Below are 24,134 nucleotides of genomic sequence, written 5' to 3' on the forward strand. Positions count from 1 at the left end.
TGTTTGATGGAGAATACTATTGCGTGATATAAAATTCTAAAATTGCTGGGATAAATATTCACGGGGATTATAACTTCTTAAGGTACAGATAGACACACCGAATTGAGTTCTTATTTTTTGATAGAATTGTTCAAAGATAGAAAATAATTCAGATCTATTCTTCATTAAAATTAACCACGTGCAACGTGAAAATAATCAATAAAGGTGACAAAATACATAGATTCAAGAGTAGAGACAGTACGTTAGGGATCCTAAACATCGGTGTGAACTAAAGCAAAAGGGGACGAAGCTCGTTTATTGACTCGATTGGGAAACTGACCACGATTGTGTTTCCCTAGCTGAACGACTCACAATGTAAATTAGATATCTTCGATAAATTTGACACCAACTTATATAGTTTGAAAAGACTAAGATGACCTAACTGAGCATGAATAGTGAGTGGAGAATCTTTGGCTGAGCATGTCTAAGATGACACTGAGAGGTAATAAAGGCTTTGAGACTCACATCCGACACCTATCGTCCGTCCCGAACTCCGATCCTGCAGGATAACATTATTGTTAATGAAGATGACACTACAATCAAGAGAACGAGTTAAACAACTGACTAAAAATAAATTAAATGGACAATGAGGTACATAGAGGACAGAAGTAACCGAGAGAGAAGGTAGAATTTGAACAATATCAATCCCTTCAGACCGGGTTTGAGAACCAGTAGCAGAAGTTATAGTAGGTAAGAAACCGGATGTAGAGAGGGAAGAGAAAAGATTTTTATTACCAGTAACATGACCAGACGCACCAGAATCAAGGACCCAAGATCCAAGACAAGATGATTGAGAGAGACAAGAGGATGAATAACCAGTGTGTGTTACCGAAACAGTAGAATCTAAATTCTGATAATTCTGATACCACCTGAGGAAATCATCGTAGTTTGACACACAATTATGAAGAATAGTCGTGAGTATCGGATCTGAAACAATTGTCCTATGGAGAGTGGAGCAGTGGGAAAATTGTCGAGATCGACCGTCGGACGTGTTGCCACATGCAGAGGTTTCTGCCAATGAAAAGTGAGAAACCACTGGATCGAAAGAGGCGCTTCTGCTGGTAGATTACCAAAGAATTTTGAAAAGTGAGAGGCAAATCGAAGTGATGACACAGTTTGCAAAAAAAAATCTCACCGGAAGACAGTGGATCAACCGGATAAAGCACGGCGAAATAAGAATTGTCTTTTAACAAACCTAAATACCATGTTGAAATACAAGAGACTAAGAGACATTTGAATAAATCGTATGTTGAAAAGCATTATTGAAACTATACTATATAGAAAAAGATTATAACTAATTACATTATATAGTCGACTGTATAACTATTCGATATACAAATATTCTTAATATTATATTTAAAAATATCAAATAATAAGGATGAATGATATGTTGGTATTTAATGTCATTTACCACCAATATTAATTCACTGGAAGCGATTGTGTCAACTGACATTCATTTTACAAATTTTAACACAGGACCAAATTCGCTAATGAATATACTTTTTGAAAGACTTAAAAATAGTTTATTAACTCAATAAAAAGAAACCATAAATTAAATTAAGGGAACAAGAAACTAATTAAGCTATCCCTCCAAAATTCTCCAAAATCTCTCTTCCAGCCCCACCCTTAATGTGCTTCATTTCCTTGTTTAGGAATGATTTGCATGCTATTTTATTTATTGATTTGATTTTGAATTACTCATTAGGCATTAACAAATATAATCTACTTTGCCAAAACAAAACAAAACAAACATAGTTTGTTCCAAATATCTAGATACAAAAAGATCCTCTTGTTGAGAAAAAAAATCTCTGCATTGCTTTATCAAATAAATCATCTCGACTGGAATTTGATCTATTGCCAAATGGCCATTGCTCAGCTCCCGAGGCCAGTTAATTCCACAAGCTAGAATAGTATAATTTTGGCTGGTTGGGCTAGAAAACAAATCATTACATGAACCCCCTTCATATGTTGTTGTTTAATTCCACAAACTTTTGAGCAATTGCATGCTGTTGTTTTTCTTTGTATACTTCTATCAATGATTGTATTGCGCTGGATATCATTACTTTCTTTCGGTCTGCAATGGATTTATCTTGAACATCAACCGTGTCCCCAACAGATGAGCAAAGTTCCTTGAGCCAATCTTCAAGGATGGAAGCTTTCTTTACATGAATAAAATAGAACAAAAATTAAGTTAAGAGAAAACTCCACCCGAGGCTATTGAGTAACCCAGAAAATACAATGTTCCGCATGCAATTAGGATAATACCGAGAAAAACTGAAATTGCAAATGCATGCTAGCATGTAGTTGCATAACTACTATTACCGACAGTCATTCCGCCAAATTTGTCAAGGTAGCTTTTACAAAACTCTAGCGTTTATTCAACCAAATTTGTCAAAGGTAACTTCCATAATCAATCTCGGCATAGAAAACCAAATTTATCATGTGATATGTTGTCCATACTCTGATTATAACTTCAACATATCATCACTTTATTGTGTGAAGACAATATTCAGTCACTGATAAAAAAAACATCACTGTTCCTGAGTTTTGCATATCCCATCGATATAAAATACTTACCTGCACTAGAAAATCTTTTAACATTTGATCATTTGTACTTGATGTGAAGCGTAGAACGTGTAACATTGTCAAGGTAAGCTGCATTTAAAATTGAGCAATTCAATTAATTAACAACAAAGAAAAAGAAAATGACTGAACAATGCCATATCTTCATAATTCAAAATCATGAATAAAATCAGAAGAATGTTGTGCATGTTCACTCAAAATTCTTTACCATATTCTCAGAATTTGGATTAAGCCTAACTCATTCCTACAAAACCGGGTGAGGATTGTCCCCATTTATAAATACAACACAAACCATATCTCTAAACAATGTGAGACTAAATCAACCCCTTCAAAACTAACACAATGAAGGTGTTAGGGACTGCAATGATGCAAGCCAAAGTACCGCAATTAAGGCAAAAAGTCCAACACACACCCCCTCACGCTTGGACCTCAATGAGCCTGAAGCGTGGACAATGCAGGAAGCCCAACAATGGATTTAGGATAGGCTCTCTAATACCATCTCAGAATTTGGGTTGGGCCTAACTCATCCCTACAAAACCGGCTTGTAAGGTGAGGATTGCCTCCATTTATAAACACAACACAAGTCATATCTCTAAGCAATGTGGGACTAAACTCACCCCTTCAAAGCTAACATGCTGAAGGTGTTAGGGACTGTAATGAAGCAAGCCAAAGTGCCGCAATTAAGGCGGAAAGTCCAACACATATAGTTTTCAAATTTATGTTCAAAATAGTAAGATTTCTTTTCAAAGTTATGATAGTTTCATAGAAATGATAAAGTTGCACAACACAGTTCATATATAGGCCAGAATAAAAAAAATACTAATCAATTCTATTACTAAAAGAAGACTGAATTTATGGTAACGGCAACTAATAATCTATGGCTAAGCTAACTTACAACGATTACAAAAGAAGAAAATGCTGGACTGTTAAGTCACAACACTTCATGGAAAAATGCACCCAAATTTCTAGGGTAGTAGACAGGGAGCTCTAAAGCCAATTTGAATGAAAAAGACAAATATTATATCCAAGAAATTTGAGTTGATACATAGTTGTGCAGCTTAGTGACATATATAACCTAGATTGAATAATTACCAATTAATACATTTCTTAAAATAAGATTGGATTCATGGTACATTGGTACTGTCCAAAATTAAAAAGACTAAAATGGGACCATGAGTAGAAAATGTGGGACTATTAACATCCAGTATAAACCACAGCCATCCAGAAATTCATGGTTTTTCATATATCATTTGACTTCCAAAATGATGAGCTTAACATGACATTGATGAATATAAAGTATGACCTGTTTTTGTAATGAAACCCTATACTTGAAATTCGAAGGGCCTGAAATTGAGTCCCGATCTATATTCTCCATTATATGCTCTATGGATCGCACAATATCTGAAAAGGATCGACCATAATCTGCTAAAACATGGGAGATCAAGTTATATTCAAATAAGGGCTTGGAAACTAAATTACTTCGAATGAGTAAAATTAATTAGAACCAAATAAATTTTAAGGAAAAGCAGGTAACAGAATGTCAGTCAAAATCATGGTTTATGTACACCTTAAATTACTCCCTCCAGACTCAAGTATAAGCAAAACTAGCCTACAAACAGGTTGAGAATATTATTAAGTTTATTTAAATTTCTTGAAGAAGGTTCTCGCATACTAGTTGCCTTGAACAAAGTGAAGGGTATTTTTAAAATAGTAACATTAAATAAAGGAAACTGTCATTTTGGTCCTTATATTGTCTCTATTAACGCAATTGAGTCCCTTCTGTCACTCTTAACTGTAAAATGGTTAACGTTATTTGACTTGGAAAAGTACACCATGATTTAGCAAAAGACAGACCTTTAAAAAGAGAAGCGGATGAAGAAGAAAGGAGTAGAGGTTTCTCTCTCATTTAGCCGTTCTCTCCCTCTTCTAACTGCAACGCTCTATCTTCACCCCTTCGGTTGATCTTCCCCTTATCACTTCTCTCTCTCACAAATCTATCGAATTTCTAACCCATAACCTCACACATATGTACTCTCCAACTCATAATCCCTTTCCATTGCACTCTTCCTTCTCTATTTTTCTGTGTAGAATAATCTTCCTTAGCTTTTTTAATCTCTCTTAGACATGACACCAAAATTCGAAATTGACTGAATACACCCAAAACTGCCCTAATTGACGGAGAAACCCGCTTTAACAGGGTGCAATGACGGGCACACATTTTTTCCAATGTACAAAGTAGGGGGCGGGGATGTTTATCTCCGTCCCACACTCATCCCCAATGTGAATAGGAATTAGTTGATTCATAGATTAAGGGTTTGTTCCTAGAATAAGGAAAACAAATCAGAAATTGATTTGTTCTCATTAAATGTACTTAATTAGTGTAATTACTTGTATAACCCTGTAACCTCTATATATACCAGAAACAATAATGAGAGAGGTATCAAACCTATTTTCCTGACATGGTATCAACCTCGCGATCAAACCTGTGATTTTCTGGTTCTGATCGATTTTGTTGTTCATCGTTTATGGGTCTCTGATCGATCAACGTGGAATTTGTTTCGTGGAGATTTCATCGTGATTCTAGGGTTAGGGCTTCGGTTTGTTTTGCGATCCTTTTCCCAAATCGTGATTCTCGGTCGTGTTTGATTTTTTTTTTGTTGCAATTTTGATTTTTTTTGTTCTTGGATGTTCTTGGTTTGAGATTCTTGATCGTGATTATCTTTTGATTCTGCCGCTTCTTCAAAATCGCATTTGCTTTGTTTGTGGATTGCTCGGTTCGTGGGTTATCTTGGTTATCTTCTTGTTGCACTGTTTGTGGATTATGGACACTATACTGTTCGTGGAGTATTTGGTTTGTTTACTGTTGCTGGATTATTATTATAATCATAATAATTATTATAATAATTATTATTATTATAATAATTTATCAATTAGTGAGGTTGAATCTTGTTGCATACTAACTTAGATGGCTTCCGAAAAAGAAAGAGATAATTTTTGTGTCCGTTTTACCGGCAAAAATTATTCGGCATGGAAATTTCAATTTAAGATGTATGTTAGAGGAAAGGGATTATGGAGTCACTTAGATGATGTCTCTAAGGCACCGACGGAGAAAACTGCTTTAGATGTGTGGGAAACTAAAGATGCTCAAATCATCACTTGGATTCTCAATAATATTGATCCTCAGATGATCAATAATTCGCGCTCTTTTTCAACTGCTCAAGAAATGTGGAATTATTTGAAGCGCATTTATAACCAAGACAACTCGGCAAAACGGTTTCAGTTAGAGCTAGACAGAGCCAACTATAAACAAGGTGACTTGTCTATTCAAGAATACTATTCTGGTTTTCTAAATCTCTGGACAGAACACTCCGCTATTATACACGCTAAGGTTCCCAAGACCTCCCTCGCGGCTGTTCAAGAAGTTTACAACACCAGTGGGCGAGATCAATTTCTCATGAAACTTCGTTCAGAATTTGAGGTTGTCAGAGGTGCTTTGCTAAATAGGAATCATGTTCCTTCTTTGGATACTTGTGTTGGTGAACTTCTCAGGGAAGAACAACGTCTGCTTACTCAAGGAACTATGTCTCATGATGCTGTCAGTTCCGAACTCGTGGCAATTGCATATGTTGCTCAGAGCAGAGGAAAGGGTCGTGATATGCGACAAATCCAATGTTTTTCTTGCAAACAATTTGGACATATTGCTTGCAGCTGCAGTAAGAAGTTTTGCAACTATTGCAAACAGCAGGGTCATATCATCTCTGATTGTCCCACGCGTCCTCCCCAACCAGCACAACGTCCAGCCCAAGCATTCCATGCCACTACCAACTCTACAGTTGGTCCTCTCAGTACTGGTGCATCTAATGACGGTGTTCTACAACCTGAAATGATTCAACAAATGGTACATTCTGCTCTTTCAGCCTTGGGAATTCAGGATAAGTCTTCTAATGTTTCTCAACCGTGGTTTCTTGATTCTGGTGCATCCAATCACATGACGGGTTCCTCTAAATACTTGCACAATTTACATTCTTATAATGGCAATCAGCAAATTCAAATTGCTGATGGTAATAAACTCACTATCAGTGATGTTGGTGACATAAACTCTAACTTTCGTGACGTGCTTGTATCACCCGGACTTGGTTCCAACTTATTGTCAGTTGGTCAATTGGTGGATAACAATTATAATGTTAATTTTTCTCGTGTTGATTGTCTTGTGCAGGAGCAGGTGTCGAGGAAGGTGATCGCGAAGGGGCCTAAACTGGGAAGATTGTTTCCGCTCCAGTTTAGCTCTAGTCATTTATCTTTTGCTAGTAATAGTGTTTTGAACTCTTATGAGGATTGGCATAGAAAATTGGACCATTCAAATTCTGTTGTTTTGTCTCATTTATTTAAAACTGGTTTGTTGGGAAATAAACATGTCTGTACTGCTTCTATTTCATATTTCATGTTCTGTTTGCAAATTGGCTAAAAGTAAAACACTTCCTTTTCCATCAGGTGCTCATCGTGCCTCCACTTGTTTTGAGATGATTCATAGTGATGTGTGGGAATGTCTCCTGCAGCATCTCATGCTCACTATAAATATTTTGTCACATTTACTGATGACTAGAGTCATTTCACTTGGATATATTTTCTTCGATCTAAGTTTGAAGTGTTTTTTATGTTTCAGAAGTTTTTGACATATGTTGAAACTCAATTTCAATAAGTGTGAAAATTTTTCGATCTGACTCTGGAGGTGAGTATATGTCTCATGAGTTTCAGGAGTACCTTCAACAAAAAGGGATCTTATCTCAACGATCTTGTCCCAATACCCCCCCAACAAAACGGGATGGCAGAGCAAAAGAATCGTCATTTGCTTGATGTAACGCGCACCTTACTTCTTCAAGCTTCTGTGCCATCCCGATTTTGGGTAGAGGCTCTTTCCTTCTACGGTTATTGATTTTGATTCTCCTTTCTTTCGTCTTTTTAAAACTCAGCCTGATTATAGTTATTTACATACTTTTGGATGTGTGTGTTTTGTTCACTTACCTCAGTTTGAACGAAATAAGCTTGGAGCATAGTCTATTCAATGTGCATTTATGGGGTATAACAACTCTCATAAGGGTTTTGTGTGTTATGATGTGTCTAATCACCGCTTTCGAGTTTCTAGGAATGTTACATTTTTTGATAATCAATTTATGTTTCATTCTCTTTCTCCTGTCACAAATGAAATTACTATTCTTCCTAATTTTTCTGTTATGCCTCGATCTATAGAACGTTACAAACCAGGAATCACATATGTCAGACAACGCAGAAAACAGGTTCCCACGGCCCCTCCCGACACAGATCCACCACTTGATCCTGAACCGGTCAAACAACGACGTTCTAGTCGAATATCTAAAGCACCAGATAAATATTCACCAGACAGGTATGATTCCTCACATACTTCTCTGACCGCCTCATTGTCTAGCATATCTATTCCTACTTGTTATGCACAGGCTGTTAAAGACGTGCGCTGGATAAAAGCAATGAATGAGGAACTTCAGGCTCTTCAAGAGAATTTTACATGGGATATTGTCTCTTGTCCCCCTGATATCAAACCCATACGCTGCAAATGGGTGTATTCTGTGAAACTGAATTTTGATGGGTCTCTCAATCGTTTCAAGGCTCGATCGATTGCCTTAGGAAATAAGCAGGAATATGAAATTGATTATGATGAGACATTTGCACCGGTTGCCAAAATGACATCTGTTCGTACAATACTCTCCACAACTGCTTCTAACGAGTGGTCTCTTCATCAAATGGATGTGAAAAATGCTTTTCTTCATGGTGACCTGATGGAAGATATTTATATGACTTCTCCTCAAGGTTTATTCTTGTCATCTAAGGGTGTGTGCAAGCTCAAACGCTCCTTATATGGTTTGAAACAAGCGCCTAGAGCATGGTATGAAAAACCGCTCAACTCTACTTGGGTTCTCCTTTACTCAGAGTCAATATGATTCTTCTCTATTTATTCATAGAACTTCTACTAGAATTGTCCTACTTCTTCTGTATGTTGATGATATGATTATTACTGGTTCTGATCATGCTTCGATTCAAAGCCTTAAACAACAGTTACAAGCATCGTTTCATATGAAAGATCTTGGTAATTTGCATTACTTTCTTGGTCTCGAGGTTCATTCTACATCCAAGGGCACATTCCTCCATCAACACAAGTATGCCACAGATTTAATTTCTATGGCTGGTCTACAATCGACTAATCCAGTGGATACTCCTCTTGAGGTTAATGTTAAATATCATCGTGATGATGGTGAGCTCTTGCCTGATCCCTTATTGTATCGTCAACTCGTGGATAGCCTTAATTACCTGACTATTACTCGCCCTGACATATCTTTTGCTGTTCAACAAGTAAGTCAATTCATGCACTCTCCTCGTCATCTTCACTTGGCAGCAGTTCGCCGCATAATTCGCTACCTAAAGGGAAGCTCTCATCGTGGTTTATTCTTTCCCACTGGAATTGCTTCTAAACTGAGTGCTTATAGTGATGTCGATTGGGCAGGATGTCCTGATACTCGGCAATCTGTCACTGGTTGGTGCATGTTTCTTGGCTCTTCATTGATATCATGGAAAAGTAAGAAACAAGCGAGAGTCTCTAAATCTTCTACTGAATCTGAGTATCGTGCCATGTCTGCTACCTGTTCTGAAATAATTTGGCTTCGTGGTCTTTTGGCTGAACTTGGATTTCCTCGAACAGAGCAAGGCTCTTCCGCGTCCACGTCATCAGTTTCTTGTTAGCAAATTGATGCTCATTGACCAACAGCATCAATTTGAGGGGGATGTGAATAGGAATTAGTTTATTCATAGATTAAGGGTTTGTTCCTAGAATAAGGGAAACAAATCAGAAATTGATTTGTTCTTATTAAATGTAATTAATTAGTGTAATTACTTGTATAACCCTGTAACCTCTATATATACCAGAAATAATAATGAGAGAGGTATCAACCCTATTTTCCAGACACCCAAAACCCACCGTTAGTAAAATATATATTTTTTTACACAATCATTTTTATTTAATATTTAATTATATACAATAAATTGTAATCTCCTTTTAATTGAAAATATATATTTCAATATGATTTTATTTTATTATTATTTAATAAGTAATAATATTAATTATAATATACTCCCTCTGTCTCATAAAAAGTGTCCAATTTGAACAATTCACGATTCTTAAAAAAATGATTAGATATATTGGTTTAGATGATAAAAATAATATCATTTACTAGAATACCCCTATTAATTGTAGTTAAAAGAGTGGTTGAATAAAGTGAAAGCTAATAAATAAGGGTATGATAGTGGAAAAATAATAATAAATGTTGCATTGATATTGTAAAAGGACAATTATTTTGAATCAAAGAAAAAGTACAAATGAGACACTTTTTATGAGACCGAGAGAGTAGTATTTTAATTTTATTATTTTATAAATATGGCGGGGGCGGATGCGGACGGAAAAACCAACACCCGTTGAAGGTGGGGATGAGGATTGAAATTTCAACCCCGACGTCAAATGGGTGTGGGTGCGGAAAAAACAACCTCTGTCGGGGGCGGGGGAGGCAAAACTCGCCTCCAACCTGCACCGTTGCCATATTGTGATTACGGGAAGGGGAAGAGGGGGAGGATAGGGTGAAGTAGGCGAAATGGGTTCATAGAAATGGTTGATTGTCGAAACCAAAGGGATGGATGAGATGGGGTGGAAGAAGATGAAATCAAAAGGCTGGTTTTAGTCAATTTGATATTGAAATGATATTTGTGTCCATATCATATATCCATTTGCCATGTTGCACTGCATCAGCCAAAGTTAAGACTTGGTGTAAGGAAAATTAAAATTTTGATGATATGTAGTATTTGGTATGACATTGTGTTGTATCACATGAGAGAATGCCATTTTATTTTGGCGATGCACTACATAACACTAGATAATAGATATGATAAAATGACACTTTTATCTTTAAAAGAAAAAAAAAACTTAAAATAAAAAATATACCATATTAACTAATCAGTTGACAATTACCCACACTTTTTAAGTGAAAGCTGAAACAAAATAAAAAAATGACATCCAAATTAATGATAAGAAAATACATTACCTTGCACCGACAAAGGCACAGCCAATGCAGCAGCAGCTTGTATCCTGATCTTATAATTAGATGAATTATGTAATAGCTGCAGAAGCATGCCAAACACAACCGGCGCCCTGCAAACATTGTTCCAAGGCCATAGTTTATTTTGATGTTGGAGGGTTTTAATCTTTTAGGTATATAGGGAAGAAAAATAAGACTTTGAATCATAAAATTGGTACGTAATGAATGACATAAATCTGGAAACTGATTCTAAGAAACAATCTAAGATACTCTAACATACTAATGAAGTTAATGATGTGGGGAGATTTCTCAAGCTCTAGAACTCTCTTTCGAGCTATAAAGCAAAGCTTAATAATATTTATAAAAATAAAGGCTTAGAAAATTACCACACAATATACTCCATCTGTCTAATAAAAAGTGTCTCATTTGCACTTTTTTTATGTCTTAAAATAAACGTCTCTTTAGAATATCAATACAACATTTATTACTTTTTTCCACTACTATACCCCTATTTATTAACTTTCACTCTTTTCAATTATTTCACTGACTATAATAAATAAAGATATTTTAATAAATAATAATAATTTTATCATTAAAATCAACATATCTAATCATTTTTTCAAGAACCGCGCAAAATTCAAATAAGACACTTATTATGAGACGGAGGAAGTAATTTTGGATCAGACTTACAAGACCAAAGAGGTCAAAATTTAAAGCTATTGCAGATGAAAATTGTGCTTAATAACACGAAGATAAAATATGAAGACCCTACAAAGTTATTTTGCGAAAATAAATCAGCTCATAATCTTATTCGCCTAGAAAGGACAAAACACATTGAGATAAAACGACACTTCATCAAAGAAAAACTTAGGAGCGGATTGATAACTAACAACTTCCTACATTTCTTCTAAACACTACTTGGAAGATGGGTAAACAAAATCCATGTCCACATAACAATTTAGCCAATTTATTTGCAAGTTGGGAATCAAATATATCCATTCACTAGCTTGGGGAGGATAGCCAATTTATTTGCAAATTGGGAATGATAGATATCCATCCAGTAGTTTGCGGAGGATCGCTCTAAAGTAAAATATGTAACTATTTGATTTTTTTTGCATTAGGCCCATTATTCAAAGTTTCCCTATATATTGAGATTAGTGTTGCACACTTAACTCAATTAATAATGTTGGATTACCGTTTTATTTTTACTATTTACTGCGTATTTTATTTTTTACTTTTACTATGAGTTTCTAGTATTTTCTACTCTAATTAATGTGCGTTGATTCAATGAGGTGATTAGTACTCTTTCCATTTAAACCAACTAAAGCTGAGGAATAAGTCATAATAGTATTCACCCCTTATTTTCAAATAAATGATATTCAAAACACGTTTCTACATATAGAACAGAAGCTACCTGGATACAGGACTATACACTACGGCTACGGCTATTGAAAAGTTGTGAATGATTAATTTCTATATTCTGATTTTCTGAGCTAAGATTAGTACTTATAGTACATAGAATAAAGACAGTTCAGTAACTGCTTGTAACAGAATTGTTCAGCTGGCCGACCTCACTGCTGAAATGTCATAACAGGTATTAACTATTAACTAATATAATCATGCTTAATGTTTTTCCTACTCTGATACAAACAGAAACAGGTTATAAGTCATGTACTCTATCACAAGTAATTGATGGAGGTGAAAAAGGCAGTGGTAGGAATAATGAAAGTGAATGAGGCAGAAAAACATGGGACACTTAGGCTAGGATGAGGGGGTCAAAGAAGGGGTGTACTATTTATGCAACAGGGTTAGGATTTGTAGAAGGTAACAATCTGAAAAGAGAAAGATGAGTTGTTCAAAGGAATGAGTACGACAAGAGAAATATGGTTGAAGCATGAGGCTAAAAATGCTCTCGTGTGGGGGTGCATGCAGAGTTGGATCTTATACACTATAAAATTCTCTGAGGAAGGTCAGTAGGCAGTTTCCAGTGCCAATCCAAGACTGCCTACAGTTGAATCTCACTGCAAAACTTTGTTGCTGACGGTGGAGGACAGCTAAAAAAGTATCCAAACAGTGAGGGAAGCCAGTGATGGAGGCACAACTGTGAGCACATGGGAAAAAAAGACCATCTTCCTTTAGATTAGAGATATCATGGTAAAAGAGCAGAGAGTAAGGAATTGGATTTGTGTTACACACAACTAAACCTACTCATATGAGTGCAGTAACTCTAATGCTAATACATAATTACAGTAACTCACTGCTGAAATGTCATAACAGGTATTAACTATTAACTAATATAATCATGCTTAATGTTTTTCCTACTCTGATACAAACAGAAACAGGTTATAAGTCATGTACTCTATCACAAGTAATTGATGGAGGTGAAAAAGGCAGTGGTAGGAATAATGAAAGTGAATGAGGCAGAAAAACATGGGACACTTAGGCTAGGATGAGGGGGTCAAAGAAGGGGTGTACTATTTATGCAACAGGGTTAGGATTTGTAGAAGGTAACAATCTGAAAAGAGAAAGATGAGTTGTTCAAAGGAATGAGTACGACAAGAGAAATATGGTTGAAGCATGAGGCTAAAAATGCTCTCGTGTGGGGGTGCATGCAGAGTTGGATCTTATACACTATAAAATTCTCTGAGGAAGGTCAGTAGGCAGTTTCCAGTGCCAATCCAAGACTGCCTACAGTTGAATCTCACTGCAAAACTTTGTTGCTGACGGTGGAGGACAGCTAAAAAAGTATCCAAACAGTGAGGGAAGCCAGTGATGGAGGCACAACTGTGAACACATGGGAAAAAAAGACCATCTTCCTTTAGATTAGAGATATCATGGTAAAAGAGCAGAGAGTAAGGAATTGGATTTGTGTTACACACAACTAAACCTACTCATATGAGTGCAGTAACTCTAATGCTAATACATAATTACAGTAACTCACTGCTGAAATGTCATAACAGGTATTAACTATTAACTAATATAATCATGGTTAATGTTTTTCCTACTCTGATACAAACAGAAACAGGTTATAAGTCATGTACTCTATCACAAGTAATTGATGGAGGTGAAAAAGGCAGTGGTAGGAATAATGAAAGTGAATGAGGCAGAAAAACATGGGACACTTAGGCTAGGATGAGGGGGTCAAAGAAGGGGTGTACTATTTATGCAACAGGGTTAGGATTTGTAGAAGGTAACAATCTGAAAAGAGAAAGATGAGTTGTTCAAAGGAATGAGTACGACAACAGAAATATGGTTGAAGCATGAGGCTAAAAATGCTCTCGTGTGGGGGTGCATGCAGAGTTGGATCTTATACACTATAAAATTCTCTGAGGAAGGTCAGTAGGCAGTTTCCAGTGCCAATCCAAGACTGCCTACAGTTGAATCTCACTGCAAAACTTTGTTGCTGACGGTGGAGGACAGCTAAAAAAGTATCCAAACAGTGAGGGAAGCCAGTGATGGAGGCACAACTGTGAGCACATGGGAAAAAAAGACCATCTTCCTTTAGATTAGAGATATCATGGTAAAAGAGCAGAGAGTAAGGAATTGGATTTGTGTTACACACAACTAAACCTACTCATATGAGTGCAGTAACTCTAATGCTAATACATAATTACTTCATTGATGCTACAAATTACAATATCTAATATCTAAGAGAAGAATAAAGACATGCAGTGTGTGTCTGTGAGAAGCATAGGATGCATGTGTTTAGTTCAACATACCAACTCATGTCCTGCAGTCTTAATGTCTCATTCAAGAATAGGTTTCCTAGAGCATGACAAGCATTCCACTGGACCTGATAAACAGAGACTTGTGATTCAAGAATGAAGTTTACAAGATTTAGAAATCAAATTTACTTTAAACAATCTGTTAAGAAATTGGAGCGCGGAAATAAATGGTGGGTGGCCCGATAGCGGAAACCATAGTAGGTGGTAGGTGGCCCACCGGATCTTAAACGAGGCTCTGATACCATGTTAAGAATGTGTGGTTTGGCCTTACTCAACCCTACAAAACCGGTTTAAACCGGTTGGTAGAGTGAGGATTGCCCCCACTTATAAGCACATGTTCAGGCCATATATTGTCCGATGTGGGACTCTTAACACAATCAAATTAAAACAACATAATCTTGGTACCTTAACATTCCCAGTAGTAATGCAGGAAATAAATGCCTGAACTATTTTCTCCAGCCTATGAAAATCTTCAAGGGAATCTAATAGGCAACGCCGTTTACACGTCATTGGATTCTCAAGGTTGTGCACAAACGTATCTTGAGATCTTGGCGTTGAACAATTGAAGATTTGTGAAATATACCCAAGAGCCCTCACAGCATTAGATTTAACCTATTAATGAGAAACACAAATTAATAAAATATGAATCAAAGACAACTCTGTTAAAAGGAGTCCAATATTCAAAGTGTAAGATTTACCTGATAAATCTATACAAACAAAATAATTCATTAACATAAAAGATATGACTAGAGAAAACAAAGAAAAGGAATAAATCTACCTTATCCCCATCCTCTGTAAGACGCAAAGCACATTCGCTCAATGATACAATAAACTGGGGGTTGGAGTTTGAATCTGCAAAAAAGATTCATGATAGAAGAAAATTAAAAACAAAGAAATCTGGAATGTAGTCTTGATACCAAATGGTTGACTATTGATTCATAGATATCAAATTAAGCTCACCCTCACCCATCTGTCCAAAGTGGAGAATTCTAACACAGTGACGAATGGCATCACATATATTTGCCAATGCCCATGAAGCCGTTATCCTAACCTGATGTAATAAAATCTCTAAATTCCAGCCTACATAGCATTGAAGTATGTAACGATGTGTGGAGTTAGAAATGTAAAGCAGATCTTACAGAGATTAGGGCATCTCGAGTGTTTATCTCAATAGCATGAATAAACTTGTCAAGTACCTCTGCACTAAAGATATTATTGAAATTTTTAGTTTGACTCTGATTAATTTGATACAAAAGGTTCAAAAGGATTTCATAATGTTGAATATTGACACTGCTACAAGTTTTAGTGTAACCTCTGACACACTTGTGGAAAACATGAAATGACACCAATGGCTCGACAGGCAGCAGACCTCACTGATGATGCATTATCATGAACAGCAGTGTGGACCTACACAACATTTGCAAGGAATGGTGTCAGTTAATTCAGTACAATTCATTGCATTGCGTAAGTTATGTATCATACTTACTAAAGAAGACAAAATGAAGTTCTGCTTCTCTTTTGTGAAAGAGATGAACACAGACGAAGTCATTCCCGCAAAACATGTAACTGACACAGCCCTCGCCTTTCAGGAAAAAACAGAAAAAGAAGACATTCATTAAAGACAAATTACCTATGCATTTAGATTCAGCAATGTTATAATTTTATGGACAAATTAGCAAAAGAACAAACTGAAAAAAAGAAATAAGAGATATACAATTACTAGAATTTGTTAGACATTAGTTTTTTTATGAGAACCTAAAATTATCTAATTAGGAAGAAAACAAGAAAAAACTGAAGTCAAGACTTTAGAATAACTTTTTATTCTATTTGTGTTTAATTTGAATTGTAGTAATTTTATTTTTGTTAAGTAGTGTAATCCTGATATGGGCCTAGATAGTTGGCCTAATGGGCCCATTTAGTAATGGGAGAATCTTTCTTTAAATACTTTTGTTAGACTCTCATTTTCTAACTTTAAGATGAATTAGAATTCTCTCTAATGAGCTCGTGAGTGAGATTTTCACCTCTTTGAATTCTTGGATTAGAACTTGCTTGAATCTTATCAAAGGTTTTCTTACCGTTGTGGCAGTTCACGTCTTGGCTTATCAATCATCATAAATTCGTAATTATGGCGCCTTCCTTCTTCATTCCCTCCACCTAAACCATATTTGCTTGTTTGTTTATCCCATTTCATTTTCTACTTGGATTCAAGAAACTATTTGATTAGATCTTTCTTCTGATATGGAATCAATTACATCTTTATCAACTGGTATTCAGAGCTAGTCACCTAATGTTATGTGTTCTTGATGTTTCTGAGAAAAACTTCAATTTGTAGCATCTTTGTAATCCAAATTTTGTGCTAGCTTGAGTTATTAGTGTTAGAGTATGTGTAGGAAGGTTTGGTTTGGTGATTACTTGAAATGTAGAATTCTAGGGTTGCTGGATTTTTGCTTTGCAAAAAAAAATGCAACTTCATCACATGCAACTGTTTAATCCAAATTTCTTTTGCAAACTTGTTTTTTATGCTATTTCTTCTATACACGACTGATTCTAGAAATTCAAAAACCTAAATTGATTTGAAAAATGAGAAGAATTCAAATGTACAGAGAAAAACCTGAAAAGACAAGTGCTTAAAAAAAGGTGATTCGACACAAAAGCACTACAGAAAAGACATTTTGCCAAAATCAAGAATTGTTCAATTTGACATACCAAGTTTGCGCCATTGTTGCCTCTATTAGACATTTCATGTTTGATTTGAGTATCTTACCTCTTACATATTTGAATCACTTAGCCTTTTAACTCTAATCTTTCTCGATTGCTTCCTTGATAATCTATTAGCCTTTTCTAATTTTGAGAGGAATTAGAATTTTCTCTACCAGGAAAGGTGAGAGACACAGTTAGTCCAAAAGTTAAGATCAAAGCCAAGGACTAACATTCAGAAGCTATCGTGTTAAAAGGCAAGACATAACAAGTTTCTTTAAGCCATGACTTAATTAAGTTAGGATCTCTATTCATACAAGCATGTAAGAGTTTGTTCTTGTTGAGTATATAGACTAAGACACCCTCAAGTTCCAACATCTACTTACACAGTGCCTGAACTTTCTTTTGAATTTACTCTGTTACCAGACATGTAAAGTTGTCCAAGTTAGCAAAGAAGTAAACTGTTTTATAGTTGGAGAATCCATGTATAACTTTTTCCTTTTTATTATTTCTAGGTGCTTCTAGATATTTCCATCTGTTTTTTCTTTCAATTTTCTTTTGTAACTATTTTCTCCTTGATTCAAGGAGGAGAATTAATTGTGCCCTCTCTATTAAACCAGCCTTGGGCTGAGGAGTGAATCAATATTGCATTCACCACTTATTTTCTAATAGTTAATTGATAAAAATCAAATCAAATAATAAATGATTCAATTATTCAGAATATAAAAAATACCAATATGAAATTAAAGGAAATAAAATTTATACCATTGCAGAGGAGTGACATAAGATAAGAGGCATATGCTTCTCCATTGCCTCACACCATTGCTCAATTCCAGATTCACGTTCTTCAGAGTTAACTACATCATCCTCTTTGCACTCTAGTTCATAAGATGGAGCAGATGACACTTTCTTCAACCTAATGCAGTCGGATGTAAAAGGAACATCCACAACTTTATCATCTGAAAGATCTTCCGTTCCTTGAAATCCAGACACAGCACGAAGACACTCGTCTAGAACCTTCAAAATTCACATACATTTTATTACAGACCAAAAAAATATGGAAATATCATAGCACAGAAATTTACGTAGATTTTATAAACCCAATATTTCCTTAGACACAGTATTTACCACTCTTAGATAAGAATACAGAGAATCCAATCAATTTTTATGTATACAACACATGACATGTGGTTTCTGTACTCTAATAGAATTGATTACTTAGTATACACCATTTAATCATTTAAGAAGAAATAGAATAAAGGCAAAAGGAGGAACAAAGTCATTACCTTTATAGCAGCAATAAGAATTTTTTCGTTATTAAACGCTGTTGTACTCCCAACATGCTCATTTGACTGCTTTGAAGGAACTTCAGGACATACAATACTAAGGAAACTATATACAGTTGAGGAAACTTGTCCCCAACATGCAGTCACTATGCTAGGGTAATTGTGGGATACAGCTTTAAGTGCCTGAAAAAGATTAGTCTGAACAGATAAATAAACTACCATGACACTTTCACTAACTATTGAATAAATTATGGATAAAGCATATCAACCAATAACTACTACCTTTAAATTTGAATACAATTACTGGTGAAAATTACCAGGTCAAAATGACAGGCAATTCACCAATTTAGTTACACAAACCTTACTCTTCAATTTTGCAGTAAGCCATGAAAATTTAGTAACCTTATCCAGAAAGAAAATAAATACTCTTATAAAACAGATGACAATTACAATATTTCAATACAATATACCATTTATAAGACTTAAATTGTCATTGTTATGTTAAGTCAACTCAGTTGGTAGTTGTGCAGGAACATCAGACTACTGCAGGGGAGTGAGTTCGAACCCGCGACATCCCACTTATTCACTTCTAAAGGGTGAAATTCAGGCCACTAGACTACCTCACCCAAAAAAAACTTAAATTGGCATTTAGAGACATGTCCGGGATAAAGTACGATGTCGTATCGGTACTTAATGCATAAAAAAATTATAGTTGTATGATAATAAAATTCCATAAACCAAGTACTTGGATTCCTCACAATTAGATATGTATTTTAGCCGGTGATAATTATAAGCAAAAAAAAATAATTTCACACTATTTAAAAACGTTAGTTAAGTGCGATTAATTTTTTAGATTTCATGTAGTCAAAGTAAAATTTACTATAATATCATTATTGATATTAGATGAATCAACTACCAATATTAAATGCTTTTAAACTAAATGAAGGGTATAATAATAATCCAAACATTAATTAGTTCAAAAGTTATTAACTTTTATAATAGTAATTAAGATTTGAGATCACTTTTTTTTTCGCATAACAGATACCAGAGGGAGTATGTAAGCTCATTTTTAACACATTTTAATTGATAAATTAACTTCATGTAAATAATTATGACATTTGCCAAAAATAATAGAGGAAACATAAATTGTGACTAGAGAGAAACAAACTTTAATAACATCAATACTGACTCGTTTAATAACATAACATCAATATAGTTGGGATTTTACTATTTGGCATAGGTGTTCACGGGTTGTGTTGGGTTGGGACGTTTTTTTTTGCCAAAATCCTATATTTTTCAGAGGTTGCCCACTACACCCTATGTATTTCTCACACCCTATAAAAACCCGAAACTGCTCATTCTGGAAGTTATTTCCATGTCGCACCCATGTGTTTCAATTGAGTTTGCTTTTCTGAAATATAAAAACAGAAGAACATCACCTTTCAAAAAGTTATCTTTTGGAACCCAAGTATCACTTTTCCGAAAGTTATCTTCCGGACACATCGCTTCAACTTTTACTGAGTAAGGGCAAATGAACAAAATGTGTGCATCCGGAAGATAACTTCCGGACACATTCCTTTAACTTTTACTAAATAAGTTCAAATGAATGACAGAGGGTGCGTCCAGAAAATTACTACCAGACACAGTCCCTTAACTTTTACTGAGTTGGGTCAAATGAACTACAGAGGCTAATAGGTGCGTCTGAAAGATAACTTTCAGACAGAGGCATTGTAAGAGTTTCATAGGGTTCATGAGAAATTCAGTGAGTGTAATGAGAATACCCCTATTTTTCATTGGTTTGGGTTGAGTCAAAACCCCGATGATGAGAGGGTTGGTTTGAACCTATGGAACAAAAAAATTGATATAAAAATCCAATACTTAAATTAAACTCTTTTTTTTATAAGTTTAGACTAAATTTACAATTTTAAATCGTAACAGTTTAATTAAATTGAATCATTTTTTAATCAACATATAAATTCTTAATTATATGAACAAAAATTTAAAAATTCATATTTTTTAACAGGTTGGGTATGCAAGTTAACAAATTTGGTTTATAACCATTATCCAAACCAAACCAAACCACTTCAAGTTTCATTAGAATATTAGAGTGTAATACTGAAGTATGATGAGCTGGCAGTAGGTTAGGCAAATAGATCTCAGTCAGTCATGCTGAACTGAGATCTTTAACAAACTCTGAGTCTGTTATAAATACAGCACTTCACTTGTATCTGTTCAGAATGTGTGATTGGACCTAACTCAACTCTACAAAACCGGTTGGTAGAGTGAGGACTGCCCCCATTTATAAACACATGTTCAGGCCATATATTGTCCAATGTGGGACTCTTAACAGTATCATTCAATCAAGAATTCTGTTAATAACAAACTCTATTCTTTTCTAATATGCTCTCTTTTATCAAACTCTATTATGGTATCATGAGCTTGGGATCTATCACAGCCATGTCTTCTTCCGCTACAAATGGTTCATCATCCTCACCGAAAAACAACACTCCGGTGAGTGGCACCACCTCTTCTTCACAAAACGCAGCAGCTTCGTCACTGAAGAATGCGTTCAAAACATTTGCACAGAAAATCAGCATTAAGCTTGACAACAACAACTTCCTCTCATGGAAGCAACAAGTCGAAGGCATTATTCGCATTCACAAACTGCATTGTCATCTGGTTAATCTGGTGATTCCTCCGCGTTATCTCTCCACGGCGGATCGTGCTTCCGAGACTGAAAATCCAGCCTATCTGCAATGGCATCAAGAAGATTCACTTCTCTTCACCTGGCTTCTCACCACACTATCGGAATCAGTTCTTCCACGCGTAGTCAAATGCATACATGCTCATGAAGTCTGGACCGTCATCGATCAGTTCCAACGCACTCAGATCTACGCGAAATCGCGTCAACTGCGTTATGAACTGCGAAGCATGGAGAAAGGTGGCTGTACCATTGCTAAGTACTTAGGACGTACTCAACATATTGTAGATATTCTTAAATTGATTGGAGATCCAGTTTCGCATCGCGATCAACTTAAGACGATTGTGGATGGATTGCCACCGGAATATCTGCTTCGATCATTCAGTATCGTGACGAACCATGTGAAGTCGTCGTCGCCGAAACCATGCTTCTCTCTCATGAAGCGCGCTTGGATCGATCGTCACGAGTGGTGCCTCATGATTCACTCTCCGTCAATCTTACACAAGGTACTGTTCCTCAAGCTCAAGACTCGCCATCTTCGATCATCACCGATCCTACACCTCGATTTGATGGCAATCGTGGTGGTCGCAGTGGTCGATTCTCTCGAGGTGGTGGTCGTAATGGTGGTAGGTCAAAAGTTCAGTGCCATATCTGTGCTAAAACTGGACATGATGCTAAAGTCTGTTACTACAGGCTATAGGTTACGCCTTCTGGACCTAATCAGTGGCGTAATCCAATCATACCACCTCAACCTGCATCCAATTTTCAGAATCCTTGGTACTCAGCAGGTGTTCCATCACAGATGCCACAACAATGGATGCCTCCTTCTCAATGGTGTGTTCCTACACCTGGTTTCATACCTAGACCTACAACATCTTCCTATGCTGGCAAACAACACCAAGCTTATCTAGCAGGTTCAGACTCAGGCACAAGTCAAGCTGGAAACTCTCAGTGGTATGCAGACTCAGGTGCCACGCATCATGTTACCAATTCTGCAGATCACTTCCTTGACAGCATCTCTACCTCAGACACTGATCAAGTTATGCTTGGTAATGGTCAAGGTCTGCCTATCACTTCAATTGGTAACACTTCATTTCCATCTGCACACAAACCACATGTCACACTCACTTTGAATAACTTATTGCTTGTACCTAAGATCACCAAGAACTTGATATCAGTGAGTCAGTTTGCACGTGACAACAGAGTATATTTTGAATTCCATCCTGACTTCTGTCTAGTCAAATCCCAGGCTACCTCTGAAGTGTTATTACAAGGATCTCTTGGGAAAGATGGACTATACTCATTTGGCAATCTCAAGGCTCCCTCCTATTCTGCTAGTTTATCACCTTGTGTGCACACACTCATTAGTGGCAATTTACATTCAGCACATGTACATATAAAAACACCACTGCTATAGGTCCCTCTCTATATTCTCAGTGGCATAACAGACTGGGGCACCCTCATCATGAGGTCCTCAAGGCTGTTCTATCCAAGTGTAATATTCCTATTCCTCATCAATCCAAATTAGACTTTTGCACTGCTTGTTGTTTGGGTAAAGTTCATAGGTTACCCTCTACTTCTTCCACTACTCAATATTATGCTCCTTTTGAACTCATATTTGCTGATGTTTGGGGTCCTGCACCCATGCTTTCAACTGCTGGGTTTAAATACCTACTAACCTGTGTAGATGCATTCACAAGGTATACCTGGATATTCCTAATGACACAAGTCTGAAGTGACATCCATATTCACCACCTTTATGGCATATGTCACAACTCAGTTTAACTGTTAGATCAAGACAGTTCAAACTGATGGAGGAAGTGAATTTCAACCACTCATTCCTCTACTTGCCACACAAGGTATCACTCATAGGCTTACATGCCCTCACACACATCATCATCAGAATGGGTATGTGGAAAGAAAACACAGACATGTGGTGGAAACAGGTCTCACACTTTTAGCTCAAGCATCCACACCTCTAAAATTCTGGGATCATGCCTTTCAAGCAGCAGCCTATCTTATCAATAGAATGCCAACCAATGTTCTAGCTATGCAGTCACCTTACAGCACCATGTATCAATCTGAACCTGACTACAAATCTCTCAAGGTGTTTGGATGTGCATGTTACCCACACCTCAGGCCCTACAACTCTCACAAATTTGTCTATCACCTATTTCTAGGGTACTCTGCACACCACAAGGGTTACAATTGTATGGCACCTGTGGCAAGATTTACATCTCTAAAAATGTCATATTCAATGAAATCAGGTTTCCATACACATCCTTATTTCCCAAGTCTCCAACATCTCCCTCATCCCCTACTCAAATTTCTGTCCCAGTTCCTCCATCATTCTCTCCAGGCTCTTCTCAACATTCAAATACTGAACCTCATCCCTCACAGCACAATAACTTAGCACTTTCCACTCCTCTTCAACAAGACTCACCCACTACTTCTCAGAGTCCACTCTTCCATTCATCTCCTGTTGTTTCATCTTTCTTCAATCCAATGAAGAAGCATCTTCCAATCACTCATTATCTGCTACTACTGCAGAATAATCACCTATACATCACCTTTATCCTCAAAATTCTCATCCTACTACTGCAGAATAATCACCTATGCAAGCTTAACAAAGCTATTTATGGGTCGAAACAGGCCCCTAGGGCTTGGTTTGAAAGGCTTTCTATTGCATTACATCAGTTTGGATTCATTACCAGCAAGTGTGGCTAAAAGTCTCCCTGCTACCATGGTGTCTAATCTGAAACTCACCAAGCAGGGATCAGACTATCTCTCAGATCCTACTTATTACAGGTCAGTGGTAGGAGCTTTGCAGAATGCTACCATTACCAGACCTGAGATCAGTTTCTCTGTCAATAAAGCTTGCCAGTTTCTGGCTCAACCTATGCAGAGTCATTGGGTGGCTGTCGAAAGAATACTGAGATACCTCAAAGGCACCATACATCATGGCTTACAGTTTCAACCAGCTAACCCTCTG

At 36.4% G+C, this 24,134-nt stretch overlaps 1 protein-coding gene across 4 annotated transcripts in view; it reads right to left on the reverse strand.

Moving 5' to 3' along the window:
- Positions 1-1,596: 1,596 nt before the first annotated feature.
- LOC127083430 (uncharacterized) overlaps positions 1,597-24,134 on the reverse strand; it is a 34,260-nt gene continuing 11,722 nt past the window's right edge. For 3 of the 4 annotated variants that reach the window (XM_051023741.1, XM_051023738.1, XM_051023742.1), the window contains 13 exons: positions 18,442-18,624; positions 17,921-18,172; positions 15,945-16,040; positions 15,771-15,865; positions 15,598-15,661; positions 15,419-15,509; positions 15,237-15,310; positions 14,864-15,070; positions 14,453-14,526; positions 10,740-10,846; positions 3,926-4,044; positions 2,617-2,694; positions 1,597-2,198 (listed from right to left, as the gene is read on the reverse strand). In XM_051023741.1, the coding sequence (XP_050879698.1) occupies positions 2,001-2,198; positions 2,617-2,694; positions 3,926-4,044; positions 10,740-10,846; positions 14,453-14,526; positions 14,864-15,070; positions 15,237-15,310; positions 15,419-15,509; positions 15,598-15,661; positions 15,771-15,865; positions 15,945-16,040; positions 17,921-18,172; positions 18,442-18,624 (1,638 nt within the window). In that variant the 3' untranslated portion in view covers positions 1,597-2,000. The remainder of the gene's footprint in view (positions 2,199-2,616; positions 2,695-3,925; positions 4,045-10,739; positions 10,847-14,452; positions 14,527-14,863; positions 15,071-15,236; positions 15,311-15,418; positions 15,510-15,597; positions 15,662-15,770; positions 15,866-15,944; positions 16,041-17,920; positions 18,173-18,441; positions 18,625-24,134) is intronic. The other variant, XM_051023740.1, reaches the window with a different exon arrangement.

The sequence above is a fragment of the Lathyrus oleraceus genome, chromosome 5, assembly GCF_024323335.1.
Source record: "Lathyrus oleraceus cultivar Zhongwan6 chromosome 5, CAAS_Psat_ZW6_1.0, whole genome shotgun sequence".
Lineage (NCBI taxonomy): Eukaryota > Viridiplantae > Streptophyta > Magnoliopsida > Fabales > Fabaceae > Lathyrus > Lathyrus oleraceus.